This window comes from Hippoglossus stenolepis, chromosome 10, assembly GCF_022539355.2.
Source record: "Hippoglossus stenolepis isolate QCI-W04-F060 chromosome 10, HSTE1.2, whole genome shotgun sequence".
Taxonomy (NCBI): domain Eukaryota; kingdom Metazoa; phylum Chordata; class Actinopteri; order Pleuronectiformes; family Pleuronectidae; genus Hippoglossus; species Hippoglossus stenolepis.
The window spans coordinates 11,294,742-11,316,708 of record NC_061492.1 but is presented as its reverse complement, the minus strand read 5'-3'; the positions used below and the strand labels follow the sequence as shown (position 1 = coordinate 11,316,708).

General features: G+C 41.4%; 1 protein-coding gene across 1 annotated transcript in view; it reads left to right on the top strand.

The window, feature by feature from the left end:
• Nucleotides 1-21,885, top strand: part of myo6b (myosin VIb) — a 38,032-nt gene extending 16,147 nt beyond the window's left edge. The window contains exons 15-33 of the mRNA XM_035168207.2: nt 148-220; nt 2,559-2,686; nt 3,439-3,534; nt 3,961-4,131; nt 5,165-5,203; nt 5,439-5,532; nt 6,558-6,688; nt 6,935-7,012; nt 7,105-7,234; nt 8,126-8,216; nt 9,312-9,462; nt 10,554-10,762; nt 10,862-10,940; nt 13,774-13,934; nt 14,029-14,079; nt 16,801-16,904; nt 17,856-17,990; nt 18,998-19,216; nt 20,004-21,885. Of these exons, the coding sequence (XP_035024098.2) occupies nt 148-220; nt 2,559-2,686; nt 3,439-3,534; nt 3,961-4,131; nt 5,165-5,203; nt 5,439-5,532; nt 6,558-6,688; nt 6,935-7,012; nt 7,105-7,234; nt 8,126-8,216; nt 9,312-9,462; nt 10,554-10,762; nt 10,862-10,940; nt 13,774-13,934; nt 14,029-14,079; nt 16,801-16,904; nt 17,856-17,990; nt 18,998-19,216; nt 20,004-20,203 (2,340 nt within the window). The 3' untranslated portion in view covers nt 20,204-21,885. The remainder of the gene's footprint in view (nt 1-147; nt 221-2,558; nt 2,687-3,438; nt 3,535-3,960; nt 4,132-5,164; nt 5,204-5,438; nt 5,533-6,557; nt 6,689-6,934; nt 7,013-7,104; nt 7,235-8,125; nt 8,217-9,311; nt 9,463-10,553; nt 10,763-10,861; nt 10,941-13,773; nt 13,935-14,028; nt 14,080-16,800; nt 16,905-17,855; nt 17,991-18,997; nt 19,217-20,003) is intronic.
• The last annotated feature ends 82 nt before the right edge of the window (nt 21,886-21,967 follow it).

Below are 21,967 nucleotides of genomic sequence, written 5' to 3'. Positions count from 1 at the left end.
ATTCTGGTTTTGGCCTCTTTCTCATTAATGGAATCGCGTATTTGCGGGTTTGTTTTTTGAGGTGCCACTAAATATTTGATTATTAAACCTCTTTTTCAAACCGGTATTTCCAGTGTTCATTTTTGACTTTGAGACTTGTCTGTGCAGGAGCAAGAGCTGTATCAGAGGGAAGGGCTGGGCGTGAATGAGGTCCATTATGTTGACAATCAGGACTGCATAGGTAAGTTCCTCTCCTGAAACCATGCTGACCATCAAACTGTGTGCATTGATTTTTTAGTTTTTATTAAATTTCTGTGTGGACAGCCTCTTTTCAAAAGTTCATGATTTCCCTGATGAGATATGTCGCTGTCTGATGAAAAATGATGAAAATGAAAAAGTTTCAAGGCAGAAAACTAGAATTGCATTCAGTAGATCACTCAACAGTCCCAATCAGGCTGCACCAAATTTTACACACTCATAGATATTAGTCCTCTAAATATGCCTGATTTTTTTCATCAATATCTATGAATTATTCCTTGACAAATTGGGGTAAATGTAAACAAATCTTGTAATGTTAAAGAACGAATACAAATTCCTGGATCCGGCCTCGGATCCAGATCTGCACCAAAATGTAATGGCTTCTTCCCTGACGCATACCGCATCCTCCCAAAAAGTTTTGTGGAAATTCGTTTAGTTGATTTTGTGAAATCTTGCTTACATTCATACAAACATACAAGCCAACCAACCAAGGAACGGACAGGGGTCAAAACATAACCTCCACTCTACTAAGGGCCGTCAGTCCTTTTAAATTCAATCCAACTGCACCAAGTTCCACAAACTCATAGATATTAGTTCCCTAAATTAGCCAAGATAAAGATCGATTGATTATTTCCTGGTAAATTGGTGAAAACGTCTTGCAATGATGCAAACTCCTGATCTCAACCAATATTTATTGGGTTCTGTCTTGGCCCATGTCCCAACCTTGTGCCAAGTTTTGTGAAAATCCGTTCTGTAGTTTTTGCGAAATCCTGATGACAAACCAGCAGATGACAGTGGCCAAACAAAACACATCCCCTCCTAGGCAGAGGAAAATAAAAGACCTTGAACACATCTATTTCTAAGATGGCTGACTTGATGTGGTTTCAAATGATCAAAAAGGTACACGTGTCCTGGCGTGTGTGTGTGTTGATATCTACATGTATCTCGCACCGTGGGTACATCACTGAGTGACACTCGGGGACATCATTAAGATGAAGCGCTGCCTTTAATGTAGTGACGGAGACGTGGCGGTCTGCAGAGCCCACACACCACAAATGTACTGAGGTTGGTTCAAGTGTGATATCAGGTCACCCACATGACATTCAATCGGGCCATTCCTTGGGCTCTGGGCTACACGTCACAGCAGCAGAAAATACACCTGTCGGGGGGGGGCAAAAATACCAACTGCTCGTTATCCAAGACGCTGGCATATCCGTCTGTGTGAAGGGAGCAGGCGTGATGCGTATTTGTGGGTTTTATGTCCCCTTTTGTGCCGCGAGAACCCGGAGAGATGATAGCACCTTGTTTTTGTTGTCCCCGTCCTCAAATTAATGGGATGAAGTCGTCAGTGTAGCAAGGTGAAGCAGTTTGATTTGTATTTCAAAGGCTGTGGTTATTCGGGTGCGAGGTTAACTGACAACCGTGAATAACATTTATGACTTGCAAATGGCCGTTTGGGTAGGCCATTAATTCACCCATCAATCTTCGGGATTTATGCACAGGTGCTTGGCCATGCAAATTTTTGTTTTTTTTTCCCGAGGTCCTTGGCTATTAGATTATTTTCCAAACACAGCGAGACGCATGAATTATTCAGATATGAAGCTCAATGAGCGTCCTGATGAACATATTCAGTGCTTTCAATATTCCCATTCAGAAACAGTAAACAGTGGAAATCTCCGAGAAATCTCATTTTCGGAAACTAAACGTCGAGTCAAAGGTCTTTGTACATTATAATAGACCATGTTGACAAGGCGGCCATTTTCTTCTGACATCACTCACATGGTGGGAAGCGATATGAACAGAATAATGTCGTACTACTCGTGATCGGATATCACCTCCCTGCTCTATAAAAGCAAAAACACGTCCGTCAATTGTGTTCACGGAGACCAAGTTATATTGTTTTTACCCAGTCTGAGTACACAAGTGTGTCAGTTGGTGTGTGTGTCTGTGTTGGCACGAGCGAGTGAAAGAGAGGTAGAGAGAGCTGTGAAGAAAGATCTCAATTAAAGGAAAGTATTGATCATTATGTGGTGATCAGTCGAGGAGCCTTTGAAATTGAACAGCCTACGTGGCAGGGCTCTGATGGTATCGGACTTCACATGCGGCCCCTGAATTGAAACACAGCTTGCGGTTGCTGTTAGTCCCTGAATACTTTAGCAGAGATTCATGGGTTTTGTTATCATCCATGAAAATGTCTGTAAACATTTGTTGATGCTTATGGATTTCGACGTGCCAAGTTGAAGTTCTTATACACGGTATATACTGTACATTAACACAAATCATAGCGCTGTGGTTGATGGATAAATATCTGTTGTTTCCAGATCTAGTGGAGGCAAAGCTGGTGGGAATCCTGGACATTTTGGATGAAGAGAACCGACTCCCGCAGGCCAGCGACCAACACTTTGCTCTGGTCGTTCACAGCAAACACAAAGACCACTTCAGACTGACGGTCAGACCTCTTTCCCACACTCCCTCCCTCTCCTCTCCTCTTCCACCGCGCTTCTTATTATCTCTCACCTTTTGTCCTTTATTTCTCTCCACTCTCCTGCCATTATTCACTTTCTTTTGTGTATTTAGCTGCACCGCGGTTCTGCCATTGTGGCGATTTTCACTCCGGCTGTGCGTTACAGCAGGTTTTGTGATTGTCACACAGTTCCATTCCCTCCCTCTTTGTCAGTGCCTGTATCTCGGCAAGCATGAAAATGTAGCCTTGACACCGATTCAGGCTGAAGATAAGAGGCGCTGCAACCACATTCAAATACAAACTCTTCTTTCCATGAAATAGAATAAAAGACATGAATTCTAATGTGCTTCAATATACATTTCTACCATTAAGTTTTTTACACTTGAAGGAAAAACGTTTATGGATTCCTCCCTGATGAAGCTATTAGAGCTTTAAAATGCTGCTTGCTACATTTTCTGTTCAAGAAATAAAAGAAAAGTGGTTCTTTATAATCCTTGAGACACAAGATGAATGTGGTACAAACTCACAAAACATATCTTGACTGTGTGCAGTTGTTTCCCTGTATATCCATGCAAGTAAACATATTAAACAAGTTAAATTTCCCTGTAGAATGTTTTTGATGCCTTGTTGCTGCTGTAGAGATGTCGATGGATACGATCAGAGTAAAATCAATTTATATGTGTGTTTGTTTCAGCGCTGTCATTAAATATGATTTGCTTTCTTCCTCTCCCACTCAGGTTCCCAGAAAGTCCAAGCTGACCATTCACAGGAATCTCCGGGATGACGAGGGCTTCATCGTCCGGCACTTTGCTGGAGCCGTCTGCTATGAAACGGTGACGGTGTTTTTCAATTTGTACAAACAAAATGTCATCAAATGCTATAAAATGTTTCCTAAAGCTCAAGGGGATGTATTTAAAAACTCTTAGGATATTCAGTTTATACAAAACAGCAAACGCTCACAATGACAAAACAGAAATAGGGGAATTTTTGCTTAAAAAACAATAATCAATCATCAGAATGAATCATCTTTCGATCAGCTAATTCAATTATCGACTAGTAGATTGAGGTTTATCACAATTGTGGACCTGGTACAAAGGTCACAGCAGATCTCCTACACAAATAAAAACTAGCTGTGGTGAAGTGTTTTTGTTTGCTGCAGGGATGGACGCATTATTTATTTGCATTTTAATAGATTTTTAGTCTAAAGCTCTGCAGCTACATACATGTAAATGTGTGTATGCATGTGTGTGTGTCCGCAGACCCGGTTTGTGGAGAAGAATAATGATGCCCTGCACATGTCCCTGGAGAGCTTGGTGTCTGAATCCAAAGACAAATTTGTTCGAGAGCTGTTTGAGAACTCCAGCAACACCAAGGACTCCAAACAGAAGGCAGGCAAACTCGGCTTCATCAGCGTTGGCAACAAGTTCAAGGTCAGTGCGACTGGTGAAGTCAACACTTGTCATTTCTCATTGTCAAAGTCCCGAAAGCTGATTAAAAAAAAAAAAATCTTGCTCATTTTTACTCTATAATAATACCTTGTAATTTGTCTTTGAAAAAGTCTGAAAGGAAGAATAAATGTTTTTAGATAATAAAATATATTATTTCCAGGGGCCTTTATATAATATATTTAATCTTTTTATTGGATATCTATTTTTCTCAGAGATTTATCCTACTGGACTATTCCAGTAAAGACATAACCATACAATATATTTTAAAAATAGGGAACACGATGTATGTTCGCAGTTTGTGTCCAGGAATGCAAAATTGGTGTTTTAAAAAAACGCTCTGTGTCTTTCTCTATCTCTTATCTTCTTCTGTAACTTTCCTCATTTTCCACTCCTCTTTCCATCCCTCTCTCTGCACCTCATTCACCGCTCCCCTCTTAGGTTTCCTCCAGTCCCCCTCCCTCTTTCCTCTGAGAAAACCTTCCTTGGTGGATAAAGCTGGATAAAGTCAGCTCGAGGTATAATAGAGTAGGAGTCAGAAAATAGGAGGAGTGGAAATAAAAGAATGAGGGAAAGAAAAAATGAGGTGAAGTGTTCAGAGTGAGACAGAAGTACGCTGCGTTCACCCAACTCCAGTCTTGTGTTGTCACTTACTTCTATGTGCTGCACATCTCCTTCAGATTTGACTTTTCTTCATCACTTGTTATGCACCTTCACAAATGCATGAGACATCGACTCAAGCATGGAGATGATGTGCCGGATGAGTTCATTTTAATAAAACGTTTGATTCCTAAAACCATTGGCAGCTACACACCCTTCATTTTGGCTTTTTATCTCAGTTTTAACAGTATTCCTTCATAATCACTCATTCATGCACGGTATGTCCTGAATGCATACTTGGTTTGAAGCATGTTGTGTTTTCCTTCCAGTTTTCCCTCCCGTCTCTGCTACGTTCATGACAAAACCTTTTAAAACAAGTCATCGTGAAGCCGTTTGTTTCGTCTGTTTGCTTCCACAGACTCAGCTGAACCTGCTGCTGGAGAAGCTTCGCAGCACCGTGAGTAAAATTCACTTTCTCTCATCTCATCATTTCATATTCAGTCGAAAAAAATCGTTTTGAATACGCTTTGAATCAGTAGAAAAATATATCACCCCAATCAAAAGTATGTAATGGAATATGTCAGCTTATTGCAGGACTATAATTGAGCATATACGTCTTTAGTCACACACAGCCTGAGATGTCAGGGTCGAGACAGATCAATTTTTCCCCGACTAATGTTCGTTGTGTGCAGGGCTCAAGTTTCATCCGCTGTGTGAAACCCAACCTGAAGATGGTGAGCCACCAGTTTGAAGGAGCTCTGATTCTCTCCCAGCTGCAGTGCTCAGGTAACAACACTGAAACATCTTATAATAGTCTGTATTTAGAATGTATACACCTAAAAACCAAGTGGAAATTTAGTTCTATAGCCATTTTCAGACATGAGCTCTGAAAAACGTCTGGAAAATCAGGTCTACATATTTTCCCTGAGTCTGTCTGTCACACATGAAGAAGGCAGCAGGAGATTGTCAGACGAATTCACAACAACAGAAAATGTCCTGAACATTTAGGCTGATGGGCAGAACATGCAGGAGACATGACACAACATGAATTCTGCTGCAGAAATCAAGTTTTATCTTGAATCTAGTTTTCTTTCCAAGTAGAAATCTTTGTCGGTGTCTTCTACATGTAATGACACCTCTTTTTCATTCTGAGACATTTGTATTTTTTGCTTGCGTGTAACAAACTTCCTCAATGTGGCCAACCCGCTCGCTGGGACATTTTCTTGCTATATTCTCACTCGGACATTTTCCAGATATTTTACCAATGTCCAGAGCAACCGACTTACATTTGTGTTCTCACTTACAGCACTTCTGGAAAAATTCAGGACAATGTTCAGACTTAAGTGCACGTCTGAGAGCAAAGTAACAGTGTCTAGAATTGGAGTTAAATATTGGACTCTTGTTCAGGAAGGAAATCAGCAATGTAGGATATGTAAATTTACGTAATTCCCACTGCTTCTCAAAATGGTTTCAAAAACAGTATTGATTGAAAAAGCCTCAGAAGGTATTTGTCTTTATTTATTGTACTTCATTTTAGTGCAGTTCATCTTCACTGTAATGCCACGGTTCTTAATAGTTTAGTTTCCTAGTCATACTAAATTATTTCTGTAAATGCTGAACCCACAATTTGGACACTTAGTATAATAACTAACCAGTTTAAACTGTGCTAAATTACTCCAGAATAATACTGTAACTATGAATGTGCATTACTGACAGGAACAGAACAATCCTGTCAGTAGTGTGCTGTAATTCCTCAGGTGATCCAGTTTCCTTATTAAAACCCTGTTTTCTTGAATGGTTGTTTTGATCAGGCATGGTGTCAGTGCTGGACCTGATGCAGGGGGGGTTCCCCTCCAGAGCCCCCTTCCACGAACTCTACAACATGTATAAACAGTACATGCCAGCTAAACTTACACGACTGAACCCACGACTCTTCTGCAAGGTGGGATAACACAACCTGTTTTCAGGAACAGTTTCTCCTTCAGTGGAAACATTGAAACTGCTGTTGGGTTTAAATAACAAGTTAATCTGTTTGAAATAAATCCAATTTAGTTGCGCATTTTGTACCAAGCAAAAAAACCAATGATATTTGTAAAATGATTAACTCACATAAACAGATCAGTGCCCTAATTCTTTACCAGTTATATAATATTGCTGTGTCACTGGATGTGAATTTGTTCCTCTGCAGGCGTTGTTCAAAGCTCTGGGGCTGAACGACAATGACTTTAAGTTTGGACTGACCAGAGTGTTCTTCCGCCCTGGAAAGGTAAAGGTCCTCAAGACTAATTACCAGGTCATTATCTACACAAGTGTTTTCCTTCATTCCTGTGCTCTTGTCTGTGTGTGTGTGTGTGTCAGTTCTCGGAGTTTGACCAGATCATGAAGTCTGACCCAGACCACCTCGCAGAGCTGCTGGAGAAAGTCAACAAGTGGTTGATGTGCAGCTGCTGGAAGAAAGTCCAGTGGTGCAGCCTGTCCGTCATCAAACGTACGTGAAATCCCCCGACACGCCACAGTCTGGAGAAAGAAAGTGGAACACCATCTTGCATGTATTTAGATCAGGTCTCACATCGGATGCACCAGCATTTTCTGAAATATACAAAAATGACCTGTCTCGCCATGTTGGATTATGATGATTACACACTAGTGAAAACATCATTAGGATTATTTTATATTCAATTTCTTACACCCTGAACCTTTAAACTATTTTACTTTGCAGTGATTTCATCCTTTCTTATTTCCTCACAGTGTGTTTTTACGGCTCTTTCAGCCAAAACCAAATCATATCTCACACTTTTCCATTCATTCTGCGCGTTGAAAGCAGCAGCCTCCAGCGATATAGAATAGTTCTTTAAAAGCAGTTCCTTGAACCATTACACCCCGTGCCGGGTTATTGATTCCCACCATTTAACAAAGTGCAGGCTTGCCTCTTCTTATTTGTGTGGAAGCATCAAATGAAGCTACATCAGCGTTGATAGCAGAACATTGCCTCTGCATGACCCGACCTGAGGAAATTTATGTTCCCGCTCATTTATTTCCTTCAACACTTCACCTTGTTATTACAGTTTCATTTGCACCTGTATGTGTGTGTGTGTGTGTGTGTGTGTGGGTTTGACACAGTGAGGGGAAAGTGCACAAACGATATTCCGTACTGCTTGTTTTTGTGAATTCCTAAACTCTTACTACTCAGTATAGCAATAATATTATAGTATTGTAGTGTAGCTGTGTTATTAGCTTTATTATTTCCACAGCTTTGCTATATGTCTTTTTTAAAAATAAAGTTTGACTCTAGCATTTTGAATTTTAAATGAATCTTTAAATTGACATTGGGCTTGAAATGCTTCTCATCCCCTCACCTCTTTGTTTGCATCCTCTACAGTCAGGAACAAGATGAGGTACAGAGCTCTGGCCTGCATTAAGATTCAGAAGACTGTCCGCATGTGGTTGTGCAAGAAGAAGCATAAGCCACGGTGAGTCTGACACACACACACACACACACACACACACACACACACACACACACACACACACACACACACACACACACACACACACACACACACACACACACACACACACACACACACACACACACACACACACACACACACACACACACACACACACACACACACAACTCCAACCATCTTTCTGCTCCGTGACCTTTGCCCTCTTATGTTTTTTTTCCTTTTTATTTTACCCTGTACTCTCTCTGTCTTTATTCAAATGGCTTCACGCTTGGTGAATTCTGATGACTTTCCCACATCGTGCATTTAGGACTTCAAATCAATCTAAAAAGTAATCTGTTGTGAAATGACGTGTCACTCTGCTGCTTTGGGAAATACCACACGACTTGCCGTATTGGGTTGCACTTGGAAACATGGCTCCAGTGAAAGCAGCCATTTAGATAATGGGTTTCACAGAAAGGTTGTTGGGAGTAGATTTTAATTGTGAGTGGCAGATTGTTTAAGTAGAGACTTTTCAACACTTCGAACATGTAGTTATGAAGGTTGTTATTTCTAACAGTACAAAACAATCTGTCTATCTATACTATATAGATATATTTATGTAGATATATATACTGTATATTTATATATGGGGCATCATTCATTTCAGTCCATCTTTATTTATGTCTATATGGGGATATACAGTAGATACAGTTTTGGTCAGCTGACATTCAAATATCTGCTTGCTCCTATGACCTATGAGCAAATTTTATTAATATATGATAAGCAGGGTTAGCTAGTGCCCCTAAATCACATATGATCGGAATAATTCATGTTTACGCACCTGAGTTCAAGATGAGTCGTCATAAATATTTTTATGTTTTACAGGAAGAGAAAATAAAACATCGAAATTACATAAAAATTGGAGTTTGGAAGAAGTTTCAATGTTAAAATTAGCGAAAATGGTTTTAGAAATGTATTTCATATTCAGTAACAGCTGAGAAATTAACACTCAGAATTTCTTTCTATAAGAAATGTGTCACTTTTTAAATCAGTGTCCATTTGAATCAAACTCTTGTTGTTCTCCAATTTCTTAAAAGCATGTTTCCCTCCTCACAGCATCGATGGCATGGTGAAGGTTCAGAGTCTGAAGAAACACATGGAGCGGTTCAACGAGGTGGTGAGCGTGCTGAAGGAGGGCAAACAGGAGATGGCCAAACAGGTCCAGGAGCTGGCCTCCTCCATTGACGCTCTACAAGCCAAGATAAAGGTGAGTGACTGCCTTCACTTCCTGTAGCCCCCCCCCCCCACAACATTGTACACATTGCCTTTTTCTGAAGTACCCCGTGTCCCTGTCTTGTTCATTCTCTCATAATCAATATTTTCAATCACCTCGGGATCAAAAGAAGAGCCGGTCGGAGGAGAAAACACTCTCCTCTCCAATGATTTAATTTAGTGAGGCTGTTTTGCTAGATTATCAAACTGGGTTCATGAAATCCCAGCTCTCCCTGTGCAATAAGCACCAGTCTTATTGGACCCTCCAGGTGCAGCACATCATCACAAACGCATTCGATTATTATGCAGAGATTTGGGCTCTGATTTCGCTTGCGTCACCTGGATGGAATCATCAGGTGTGACTGGAATGCTCATGGGTTCCTCAAGGTATCCTGATTGACACCCACGCACCGGTGACTCTTGACCCTTCCTCTCCCCTCTACCTCCCCCTCTTCTCCTGTGTTCCTCTGTTAGCCCATTAGCAGCCCCACTGTGGACACTCGTGGCACCGTGCGTGCTCAGAAATCGCTCCCGGCATGGCATCGCTGAATGAATAATGCAGGAGGTGCCAATGGCTGTCATTCAGGCCTCTATACGTTGGGGACAAGACCTTGTCATCTTCCCTCCCTGTGCCACTCTAATGAATCTTCACGATGCTGTGACCTCTTCTCCCCTCACCGATTGTCTGACAAGTATAGCGGGGGGGGGGGGCTCAGCATTGTGGCGGCGGAGTGTCAGTCAGCAGCTTCCATTTGTTTTGCCACATGGGAAAGTTGTGCCATGGTAACTGACAAGTGCGTGCCAAGTCAGAATGAGTGAAAGATTGTCGTTCTCTCTTAAATGCCACTAGACAAAACTTGTATTTAACAAAACTCAGACTACTGTGCCGGGCATCCTGCGGGAATCTCACCAGATATTATTATCCACAAACACTTTGTAGTGAAAGTGTTCAAAGCCAACCCAGGGTTCTGAACTCTACCGAGGCTCGAGGATGACAATTGATTCAAAAGTTAGATGAAGTCAATTTAAAACGTCTGTGTTGATTTTGTGATGGTGACCTGCCACGCTCCTTCTCTCCAATCATAGACCACGGTGATGACTTGGAAAGAGATCGACACAGAGTACCAGGGGCTGGTGAAGCGCTCGGAGCAGCTGCTCTCCTCCATGCAAAAGAAGAAGCAGGAGGAGGAGGAGGGCGAGAGGCTGAAGCACATCGAGGAGGAGATGGACAAAGAGAGGAAGAGGAGGGAGAAGGAGGAGCAGCGGCGCAAACAGGAGGAAGAGGACAGAAGACTGTAAGTGACAATGTTGTAGTTTATATAATGGGAGATGTATGAAACTATAAGCTGTCTGTCTCATCTAAGATTGTTTTTCTTTATCTATAAACGTTATAGGAAAGCAGAGATGGAGCTGAAGAGGAAACAGGATGAAGGGGATAGAAAGAAGAGAGATGAAGAGGAGAAAGTTATACAGGTTTGGACCTTCCTCTACTGTTGTAGATTCCTGCTGAAAGGTTGAAAAGTCCAGGACAAAAGTTTAGGAAAAGGACACAACATGTGTTTAGAAACCCAATGAGGTAACGGACCCCTACTCCCCTGCAGGGGGACAGTATTATCACAGTTACACAAGATGGTTTCCCAGACTTCAGTGCTTCAGTTTCCACAGTATGTGTCACATTGTTTCTGGTAAAGTGAACAGGGTCTGAAATGTAATAGTTTCTCCCTGTTTCAAGGCCAAACATAAAAGAAACTGAGTGATTCAGTGGGCTTAGCCACAGACTGTGTTTTTCCAGGTATAGAGATTGGGATTTAAAAGTATTTAATCAGAGTTCAATCAGTTAACAAATTAGAGCGGCACTCAGAGGAGTGCAAACCTCCGCCAAGGCCCAACAGTCCCCTTCAATATATTAAATTTAAAGCTGCACCGAATGACCTCCTTTCAACATATGATATCAACAAGAATTTGCAAAAGTATACATAATGGCAATATAGCTAAAACAAGCAGATGATCAGTAAAACTGGTAGACATACAATGGATCTGCAACTAAAATATGATCGTTTAATAGCTTGAATACATTTTTATTCAAGTAGTTTTCCATAAGCATCCCAACACACCAAGGATATTTCTAAAACTGTCCCTTCTTCTGCAGCAACATAACAATAAGTTACCTTCAGGCAGATGTCAGGACTGTAGAAGAAGAATTTGACACAGCACCATACTGAGCTTACAAACGAATCCCACTGCAGAAAAAAAAAAACAACGCTACACCACCAGATCGATTCTCATGTTTCTTCTCAGCGGTAAACTCTCCTCTCCGACTGAAACATTCATTTGCTCTTTGGACTCCCATGGCAACGGCCGGGTCATGACATTGGTCTGATTCCCTGAGGGTTTTCCGGGGGGGTCTTGATTGATGAGTCCACTTCTACCACTGAGTTTCCCCCGTCACTGAAATACTTCATCCCCTATCTGGTCCTCCTCCTGGCCTTTCCTTACATCCGTTCATCCGTCTTTTACATGCACATCCCACCTTGTCTACATCCACTGCTCTTTATATTCACTCAACAGCAGTGGGACATGTGCACCAGGACGTCATAGGCCACGTGTCTCAGGAGACAAAGTTTGTTTTTATCGTCCAGCTCTAAGACTCAAAGCAGCAGAAGTGAACTCTGTCAATGTGTAACTTCAGTGGCACTTCATGTGTTCTCTGCTGTGTCAAAGGTCCGTCTAGCACCGTACTCCTCCTCTCTCCAAACTTTTAAAAATGGTGTCCTTAAAAGTAATGTTATGTATGGGGCAGTTGGTGCATTCATGTGATGTCAAAATAATTGGAAAAACGAGTTCCCGACTGGGTAAATTCACGTGAATGTCATCGCAAGTCGGAAAAGACTCGTAAAGTTCACTTACAAACCAATCGACATCATTTTAAAATCAGCTCTAAAAAGTAGTTTCTAATGTCAACTTGTCAAATGTTTTACTTTTGTCATTTGCAAACTCTATGTCTTTCACAAGCGCTTAACTCCAGACATTTTTTATTGTCTGCATGTTTTAACATTTTTAAGTGCATGTTTCACACCTGAGCCTTTTTCTTTGCTCTTCATAATTATCTAAATATTAAAAAGATCTGTCAAGGTTTTGTTTAAACGCTCTAAACACATAAATACAACAATCTTTTCATGTCTTTTCCACATTCCGACTTCAAAGCACATGAACAAACCGATCTCAGAGCTCGGGAAATGTGCACTTCACTTTACTGTTTACTTTCTTACAGGGGAACACCACTAAAGTGGAGGCTTCCTAAGTGTTACCCTTATCACCCTCAGTGGTGTAATTCCTATTTTTTGAGCTGCTAATTGTTTTGTGATCATCTCACATGCCTTATTCTCTTATTCTGCAAAAGATGAATTAGAGGATGTGTAGTCAGTAGAGATATTGATTTTGTAAATGGGTAATGGGCAAAGACTTGGCTGTTTCCTTATGAAACATACAAATTAAACAGATATTCATAGAAAGTCTGCAAGAGGGGCAAATATTGTATTCAATAGTTCTATATGTGATCCTTTCATTTTGGATTTTCCTTGAATTCTGAGTGTGTAGCATCTCTTTTGACTTTTCTTTCCAAATATGTGTTTATATGTATGTATAGTGAGAGAAAAGAACCAAGAGAAATGTTAGAGTTTAAAGTAAAATGCAGATCATTGTTCAAACCATCCAAGTTTTCAGTTTTCCCATGCTTCAGTCTGATCATGTATCCGAGCTGATGGTTGGACCATTCTACAGCATGAATAATGTATTCTTTACTGGAAAGGTTTTCATTTATAAAGCTCCTCAGAGAAAAGGATCCATTGTGGACTTCATTTTCTATAAGTAGAAAGGTGCATGTACTGGATACAGCTGGATACATATATCTATTGATTCATACATTTACAGCACAGTCTGTTTGGCAAGTTCTACTGTAAAGAACAATTAATACGTTTTCTGATGCGCAAAATACAAAGCTGGAGTTTGAATATGGGTCAAACCAAATGTTCCTTGTTGTTTTATGCTTCTCGGTTGTGTCTAGACAAATGATCAGTAAAGCTTTATCAGCAGCCTGGATAAACAGGTCTAATCACAGCTCAGCAGAGCTCTAACTGTTATGAGGGGTCTGGCACTCATATCAGCACCGGTAATTAGACAGGATCTAGATTTTAGTCGATTTTATTGAATAAACACAATAACAGTAAAAATGTTGTGGTGTGTGTGTGTGTGTGTGTGTGTGTGTGTGTGTGTGTGTGTGTGTGTGTGTGTGTGTGTGTGGATACAGGCGGAGCTGGATGTCCAGCTGGCTCTGGAGCGTGAGGAGCAGGTCCAACGCACCACCATAGTGGAGCAGGAGAGACGAGACAGGGAGTTAGCCATGAGAATCGCCCACAGCGAGGCGGAGCTGATCACCGAGGAGGGCCAGTTGGACCCGAGCCTGCGCAGGTACTGCACCGCACGTATGAACACAACGCACACCTTCGTGCAGACGTCAACATGCATGTGTAACCGCGTCTCCTGTTGCTGTGTTTTCTCCCAGCGAAGAGACTTTTTCAGATCTTCCTATCTCCTCATCCTCAGCCAGAGCCATGTAAGATATCGTTGGGTCGTTCCGTGACCGCCCATGTCCAAGCACACCTAACACCAACAATGATCACTCCCTCCCTCCCTCACTGTCTGTCTGTCTGTCTGTAACTCGATCATAGCACTAAATCTCCCAGCTGATGAAAATAGACGCAAGATTACACCAGCAATGCAAAGCCAACAGAAAAAAAAATTACCAGTCAAATTAAGATGTTTGGTGTTTTATGTGGCAGGAATCATGAGTTATGCCATTTAAAATAATATTCATTTCTGATCTGCACTAGTCCGCAGTGTTAAAAGCTCGTCTGTTTCCTTTGCAGTGCTGGTGCACAACACAAGCTGATGAGCATGACCATGTATGTGATTCCCCTCTCTCTGACACTCACTGTAAACAAATGTAGCTTGTCAGGTGCTCATGTCCTCTAGATATATATATTTATATATATATATATATATCGTTTATAACTGCTTCATAACTGTATGGTATTTACAAGAGAAATGTAACTTGATTCTCCATCTGCTACAACCTGCAATCCCATCTGTGATTTTAGTGGATTTTAATTTGAATCTTTACTTACTCCCTAACAACAACAGCTCACAATATTGATTTAGTTTTTTACAACTAAGATAAAATCACATTTGCAGAATGTCATTCTTCTGTTGAACACTGGTGGTGATTGTGTGTGTAAGTAGAAACCAGACAACAAATCCAGACAGAGACAGAAATAACAAAGGTGGGGACAACTCAGGGTGTTTTATTAATTGCAGAACAGGCTCATCTACAATAAGAGCGGAGCTGAAACAAGTTAAACAAGTTGACAACAACCGTTTGGGCTCACGATTTAAATAATATCACCCCAATGAGGATATGAGCTGTGTCCTTTAATTGGCAGATGAACGAGTTGTTTCTGAGGTAGGTAGAAGGTCGTTTGGGGAGCACACACCTCCACCAAGACCATTTCCCTATCTCAACATGTTTAAGTGTAATCACCATATTGCATGTATTGTGATCAGGTCGCACATCAGATATACAAAGATTTTCTGAAAAGTTTAAAAAAAAGGCAAATAATACCAATTCCGCCTGTTTATCCAGATCTGCTCCAAAATTGAATAAGTTCAAACCTTGGGTCATACCCCACCCCTCCAGAAAATCTTGTGGAAATAGGTTCAGTATTTCTTGAGTAACCCTGCTGACATACAGACAAATAAACTATAGGTAATTAAAAGAGTCAGTTAAAAAATGCAGAATAAATATCATAGGATCATTTTTTATTATTTTAAATGGTATCAGATAATATAATATTTGGAGCTATTGAGGGGCCCTGACTCTGACTGGCCTAACAAAAGGGTTGAGTAAAATAAAAGTTAAATAAAATGTATCTATTTATTTATGTATATAAATAAATACAGAAATAAATAATGTAGAAAAGTATAAATATATCAATTATAAATGTAGAAATACACAGAAGATAATAGAAGAAATAATAAATAGAAATACAGAAATAGCCTTTTCCATGTATGTATTTAATCATTTATATCAAAGCCTTTTTTTGGGCTCTCATAGTTGAAAACTGAAACAACTGTTTCGGACACAGCTCTGACGTTTCTCACCCACACACAGTATACTGTAGGACCACGCCCTTCATACTCCTGAACCATAATCTGAATTTGAACTCGGATACTTTCTCATTATCCCTGTCTCTTAATTTCCACAGCTCCGCTCTGTGTTTAATGCCGGGAGAAGTTCTCTCTCTCTCTGTGCGCTCCTGTATCTGCAGGTGCAGTGAAAACAGAATTACATTTGATCCAATAGCCTGTAATCGTGTCAGTGTTGGCTCAGGCACCCAAGGGGCCACACATGTGTCTCCATACAATTCCTGTTAGTCGGCTGAGCATTCTCCAAAGGCTAGTGTTGCATGTGCACACACCAGAACTTACGCACACGAAGGCATGCATGCAGAAGTACACACACACATAAACACACGCATTGGCTGCCATTGTTGGCATGTAGCTGAAGGTTGACCTAGAGACCTCAGACTCCCCCCACCTTCCTCTTCCTCCACCTTCCCCTTCCTCCAGATTCCTCTTCCCCAAATCACCTATTTCATGATCACCTGCAATCAAAAGCCTTTGGCCTTCGTTGCACTTCCACTTCTTTGTCGCTCGCTGGCAAGTCTCAGCCAGACTCAGTTTCATCTTTCCAGTCAGTATGAATTAAACGCAAATGGCCGGGTAATCTGCTTGAGGTTTTTCGTAGATCCGTAATCCTGTACGCTGAGACAGTGGCAGCCATGCTGACTGTAAATAGAGGAGGTAAATCCTTTGTATTATTGAATTAGCAGCTCCAGCTCAGCAGGGAGGCAGGAGACATGAGATCAGACCTGCTGCAGCAGTCGTGTGAGCAGCTGAAACTCTGCACGGTCGGTTTGATTTATAAAGTAATGCAGGCTTTCTGCTTTTTCCAGTCATCTCACGTTTTCGTTAACATAAAAAAACAACACTGACAACGCCAGCAGATGTACAGTGAGCAGGCATCTGGCAAATTGTAACATCAGAATAGCTTTGCATTATTTTAAGTGGAGTTGAAACAGCAGGATGTGAGAATATGGACAGACTCCGCTCTTCCGCTCCCCTGCTGTCTGACCAGCCTCTATGGTGAATTTGAAAGAAGTGACACATGCATATTTTTTCCCCTCTCTCACCCGTGCTCGTCTCCTCCTTGCCACAGAGGTCCCCAGGTGCAGGCTACGAAAGCCGCCGCTGGTGTGAAGAAGTATGATCTCAGCAAGTGGAAGTATGCCGAGCTGCGAGATGTCATCAACACCTCCTGCGGTGAGAAATCCCTAAACACTCTCAAGCTGTACAACAAAAAAAAAAGTGTATGTGCGCCGAACCAGCCGGGACGAACACTGCGAGGTGGAGGAGATATTAGTGACACACCTCTTTGCCCTGCTTCACTACGAATATATTTACAGCCTGCAGCCCCCGCGTTACATAATTCAGCAGCAGCTCATGTTTTGTCACTTTTCTCATCCAAAAATTGCGCAGCACACTCTAAAAACACAAACACAAGTTCTCCATCTGCACTCTGGCACTTTTTCCCTCTCTGTAATTTTGTTTTGAGTAGCTGAAGTGACTGTTAAAGAGCTGAGACTGCAGATGTGGACACGAGATGTCTTGGCTGAGAAAATCAAAAGATCGATTCGAGGAAGTTCCCACAGCTGCTGCGGCTCATCAGCGTTCGCTTTAGTGGGGGGAGAGAGGAAATTATCGCCATTATGGAGGATGGCAGACTCCTGCCCTCTCCTAGCCGCTCGTCAGTCAGTGGGAAAAGCAGAAGGCTCTCTGCTGGCTCCCTCGACGACGCTTCTATAAGTGCCACTGTATACAGTGTGTTACACTCTCTGATGAAGACAGTTGGCTAATTTGTGAACCCATTTGCTTTGCTGGTGCTGGTGGTGATATCAAAAAGTTGTGTGAGGAGTCTGACTGATCATGTTCTCTACAAGTCATGTTTTATATAACAGGGATGAAAACACACTGTGCTATGAGACCCTCACACCCCTTATTACCTCACATGTTTGTTTGTAACCAAGACTACACAACAATAACCGGATGGATAACCGCAAAACTTGGTGAAAGGTTGCAGTATGGGTCAGGGAAGAACCCATTTTATTTTGGTGTAGATCTAGGATTTGTTTTGTTTTCACTAACATTATGAGTTTGTCATACTTTCATGTTGCGTCACGAGTTCATGCTTGGTGCCGCTGTTTGATTCCTCAGACATCGAGCTGCTGGCGGCCTGCAGAGAGGAGTTCCACCGTCGCCTGAAGGTGTATCACGCGTGGAAATCCAAGAACAAGAAACGCGACGATGACGGCAGTGACCAGAGGGCTCCGAAATCTATCACCGATTATGGTTAGTGGTACAAAGTCTACTCAGTAGTACACTTTCATTACATGCTTCACCTGCGGATACGAGCACTGATCTGTGTTCCCTCACACCTCACCTCCAGGTACGTTAGGTTCCGGGTGACTTTTATTTTCTCCGCTTTTGCCTCTGCTCAAATAGCCTGTGTTTTCTAACATTCAATTAGCCGTCGAAACGCCAAAACGGCTCAAAATGCAGCCACCTTCTGTCTGGCTCCGTCAGAAATATTTGTTTTTAATTAGCAAGTAACTGCCAGACATGGCTCGTCAGGTTCAGCGACTGCTTGTGTGACAGCTCGCTGCTTCGCTCATTTCACTCTCAGCTCAACCAAGCATGGAGCATCACACACACACACACACACACACACACACACACACACACACACACACACACACACACACACACACACACACACACACACACACACACACACACACACACACACACACACACACACACACACACACACACACACACACACACACACACACATTCTGCGTTTCCCTTAGTTTTCGTCTCGAATAACAAACATTAAACTTGAAGGGGAAGGAGGAACATTAGATTCCCCGTAGCTTCTACTTTCACGATATTTACTTGCCTCTCTCTTTTGATATGATAGCTCCTGAAAGCCGTACTGGCTGCGCTTTGTTCGTCTTATATCTGGATCCTGTTCTTGGCCTCCGCTGATGCACCAGGGCTCTTATCAGAGCCATTTCATAAGAGGCTAAAAGCTGCTTTACGTGGCTGTTCCCTTGCAGTGTTTACTTGGGCATTTCCTGGGTCCTTTGTGATCTTTCTATGTTTTGAAAGCTTTAATCTTTGTTTTCTGCCCGGCTCGGTTTGTTTTTGCTGAAAGTAAAAGATGAAAAAAACAAATTTGAAACCTAAATAAGAGATGTTTTGTTGAAAGCACTCCCTCTTACAATGTTACTCCGGAGATAAACAAACCATCGAATGTTCAAATTATCGCACTTTGTCTCGCTGTCCCTCTGCAGCCGAACAGAACCCAGCTCCTCCGATGACGGCCCAGCATCAGGAAGTGGCCATGAACCGGCAGCAGCGCTACTTCCGCATTCCCTTCATCCGGCCCGCGGACCAGTACAAGGACCCGCAGAATAAAAAGAAGGGCTGGTGGTACGCCCACTTTGATGGGCCCTGGATAGCCAGACAGATGGAGCTTCACCCAGACAAACAGCCCATTGTGTTGGTCTCAGGTGAGTCAGCAGCTTCGGTCGTATCTCTAAAAACGTTTGTATACTTGCTTTATTTTAGGGTTTCATGTAAGCTTTTTTTTTCAATTATTTTCTTTCAAATTACCAATTTAACATTTATGCTAATGTTTCCTAACATCTTTGGCCTGGGACAAACAAATGAAATGTAGAGTCAACTTGTCCCTGCCTCACAGGTGGCACTGTTAGTCCTAAGCATTGATGAGAGCTAATCCACCTTAAAAAAAAAACCTTTTTCTTCTTTTCTTTCTTTCTCTCCCTAATAATCTTGATATTTTTGAAATAATTTTTCGTCTATTTATTTATTGTCTTCCTTTGTTACCTAATCAGGTTGTCGGGCCTGTTAAAAAGGTTGTGATAATATATGTATCGGTCTGATCTGGTATTGTTTGGTAACGTATGTTATGTCTCTGTGGTTAATTAAAAATAAAAACAAATAGTTGAATTTTCAAGGATTTTAAAGGGCTAAATTATAAAAGTATTTTACAAAAGAAATATGGTAATAATTGTGTCACAGAATGTTTTTCATCTTGTGTTGCCACAGATTTATCTCAGGTTTGGAAATGTTGGTTTAGTTTATAACCAAAATACCCAATTCCCTGTCAGAACTATATATACACAAAATCTTAATAATTTATAAAGATAGAAATCATTGGGATTTACTTCTTATGACTTACATATATATATATATATATATATATATATATTATAAATAAATGTACACTCTGGCTAACCATGGTGGTGATCAGGATACTTTCCGTGCACCACCCAGGTAAAGACGACATGGAGATGTGCGAGCTGAGTCTGGAGGAGACGGGCCTGACCAGGAAGAGGGGGGCGGAGATCCTGCCCCGGCAGTTTGAAGAAATCTGGGAACGCTGTGACGGGATTCAGTATCTCAAGAAAGCCATCGAGAACAAGCAGGCCCGCCCCACGTACGCTACCGCCATGCTCCAGAGTCTGCTCAAGTGAACCACAGCGCACAAGATAAGCACACCAGCACCAGTCTGGTCCTGGAACATGACACCAATACACACACACTCACAGACATGCACATGTGAAGGGCAGCGCGGTGCATCGGTGGTTTGTTGGTTACCACAGAGAAAGATACTGAATCATCTCATTTTTAATGTTGGTTTATTTTCATTTACTTTTTATATCTTTATTTTTGCAGTGGAACACTTCATTGGTGCAGCGTTAGCATTTATTGCTTCTTCTTAGTCTGTGATTGAAAGTAATGAGGCCTTAAAACCAAGGAAGTCTTAACTGGTGTGTAGCCTGTAGCTTTAAACCTGGAACCTTAACAGTCTGTGATGGGGACAAACAAGTAGACTTAAAGAGAAAACATGTAGACATGCTGTGAAACAGTTTTGTTGTTCAAGTCATTTAAGTTGTTGTCATTTGAATATAAAGACTATTAGTATTCACTGTCTATAAATACATCTGATTTGATTAGAAGCAATAATTTCATTTTTCACACTCGTGTACTTTGTCTGGCTCCAGCCCCCTGCGACCCGGCCGGATAATGATGGATGTGTTTTCTTCCACAGATTTATGTTATATACTTAATCACGACAATCATAGACACTCATACAACTAACAAACAGATGCTATATTTACACATAATATAATCTCGTCCTGTATTTAATTTTATTCTCTATTTTAGAGGTTCTCATCCATGGAGCCTCTACAACAGTGGTTCTCAATCTTTTGCACTTCAGAGACCCCTTAACTGACACAAATTTGACCACATACCCCTATTTGACAAGACTTTGGGTTTTAGATGTTTTTTTACAGGACGTGTATGAAATCCGGGACCAAAGTAGTCATACAATTCATCAGTGTTTTACTTGGATGAAATTATATTAAAAAATAAATGATTCCCTTTTTTTGCCAGGGACCCCTGGAACCCATCAAGTACCCTTGGGGGTCCCCGGTCCCCACTTTCAGAACCCCTGCCCTGCGAGATAGGCAAACATACTGTAGAAAAATATTCTTAGACATGTCTTACAAATATTTTCCCCACGTCAACACAGGATACCAATATATCATGATAATTTAAATGGATGACTCTGGAAACTTTTCACGGACCCCCAGACAGTGTGCAAAGACCCCTAGGAGTCTGCAGACCCCCATTTGAGAACCACTGTTCTATCCACTACAAATTTAATGACATCAGATTGAAGAAACAACTTTGTGGCTCATTTTTAAATCTTTTTCTCTCTGTAGTTGCAGACTGTATTTTTCTTCCAGAGAATCTTTTTGAGGAAAGTTTTCGTTTGAAGTATCCTGCTTTTCTCTGTTAGCCGTCATTATTTTTCTTTTCTCTGTTGAATCCTTGATCACGTTTTTTGTATTGTTGTTTCTTTGATATGTACGAGGAGAAGTGTAGAGGTTTGTTTGCAGTTATGTGGGTTTGGGCTTGTTTTACAGACAATAATGTAATTGTTGTGTGCGTGTTTGTTCATGTAATATTTTATCGATCTGATTACTTGACTCCTCTGTTGGTTGTGTCATGAACAATCTGAACATCTCACACACAAACTGTAGAGATAGTCGACTCTGCTGTAGCTGATGACTCACTGTCATACGTTCCCTCTTTGTACTTTGGCCTTTGCTCTGGAAAACTGTAGGAAATAAACGTATGCTCCCCACGTTTTTTCAGTTGTCTTTCTTGTTACCGGAGATATCTCCTAAGTTAGAAACACAGCTGTTAGTGGCCTGTGCTCTGTAACT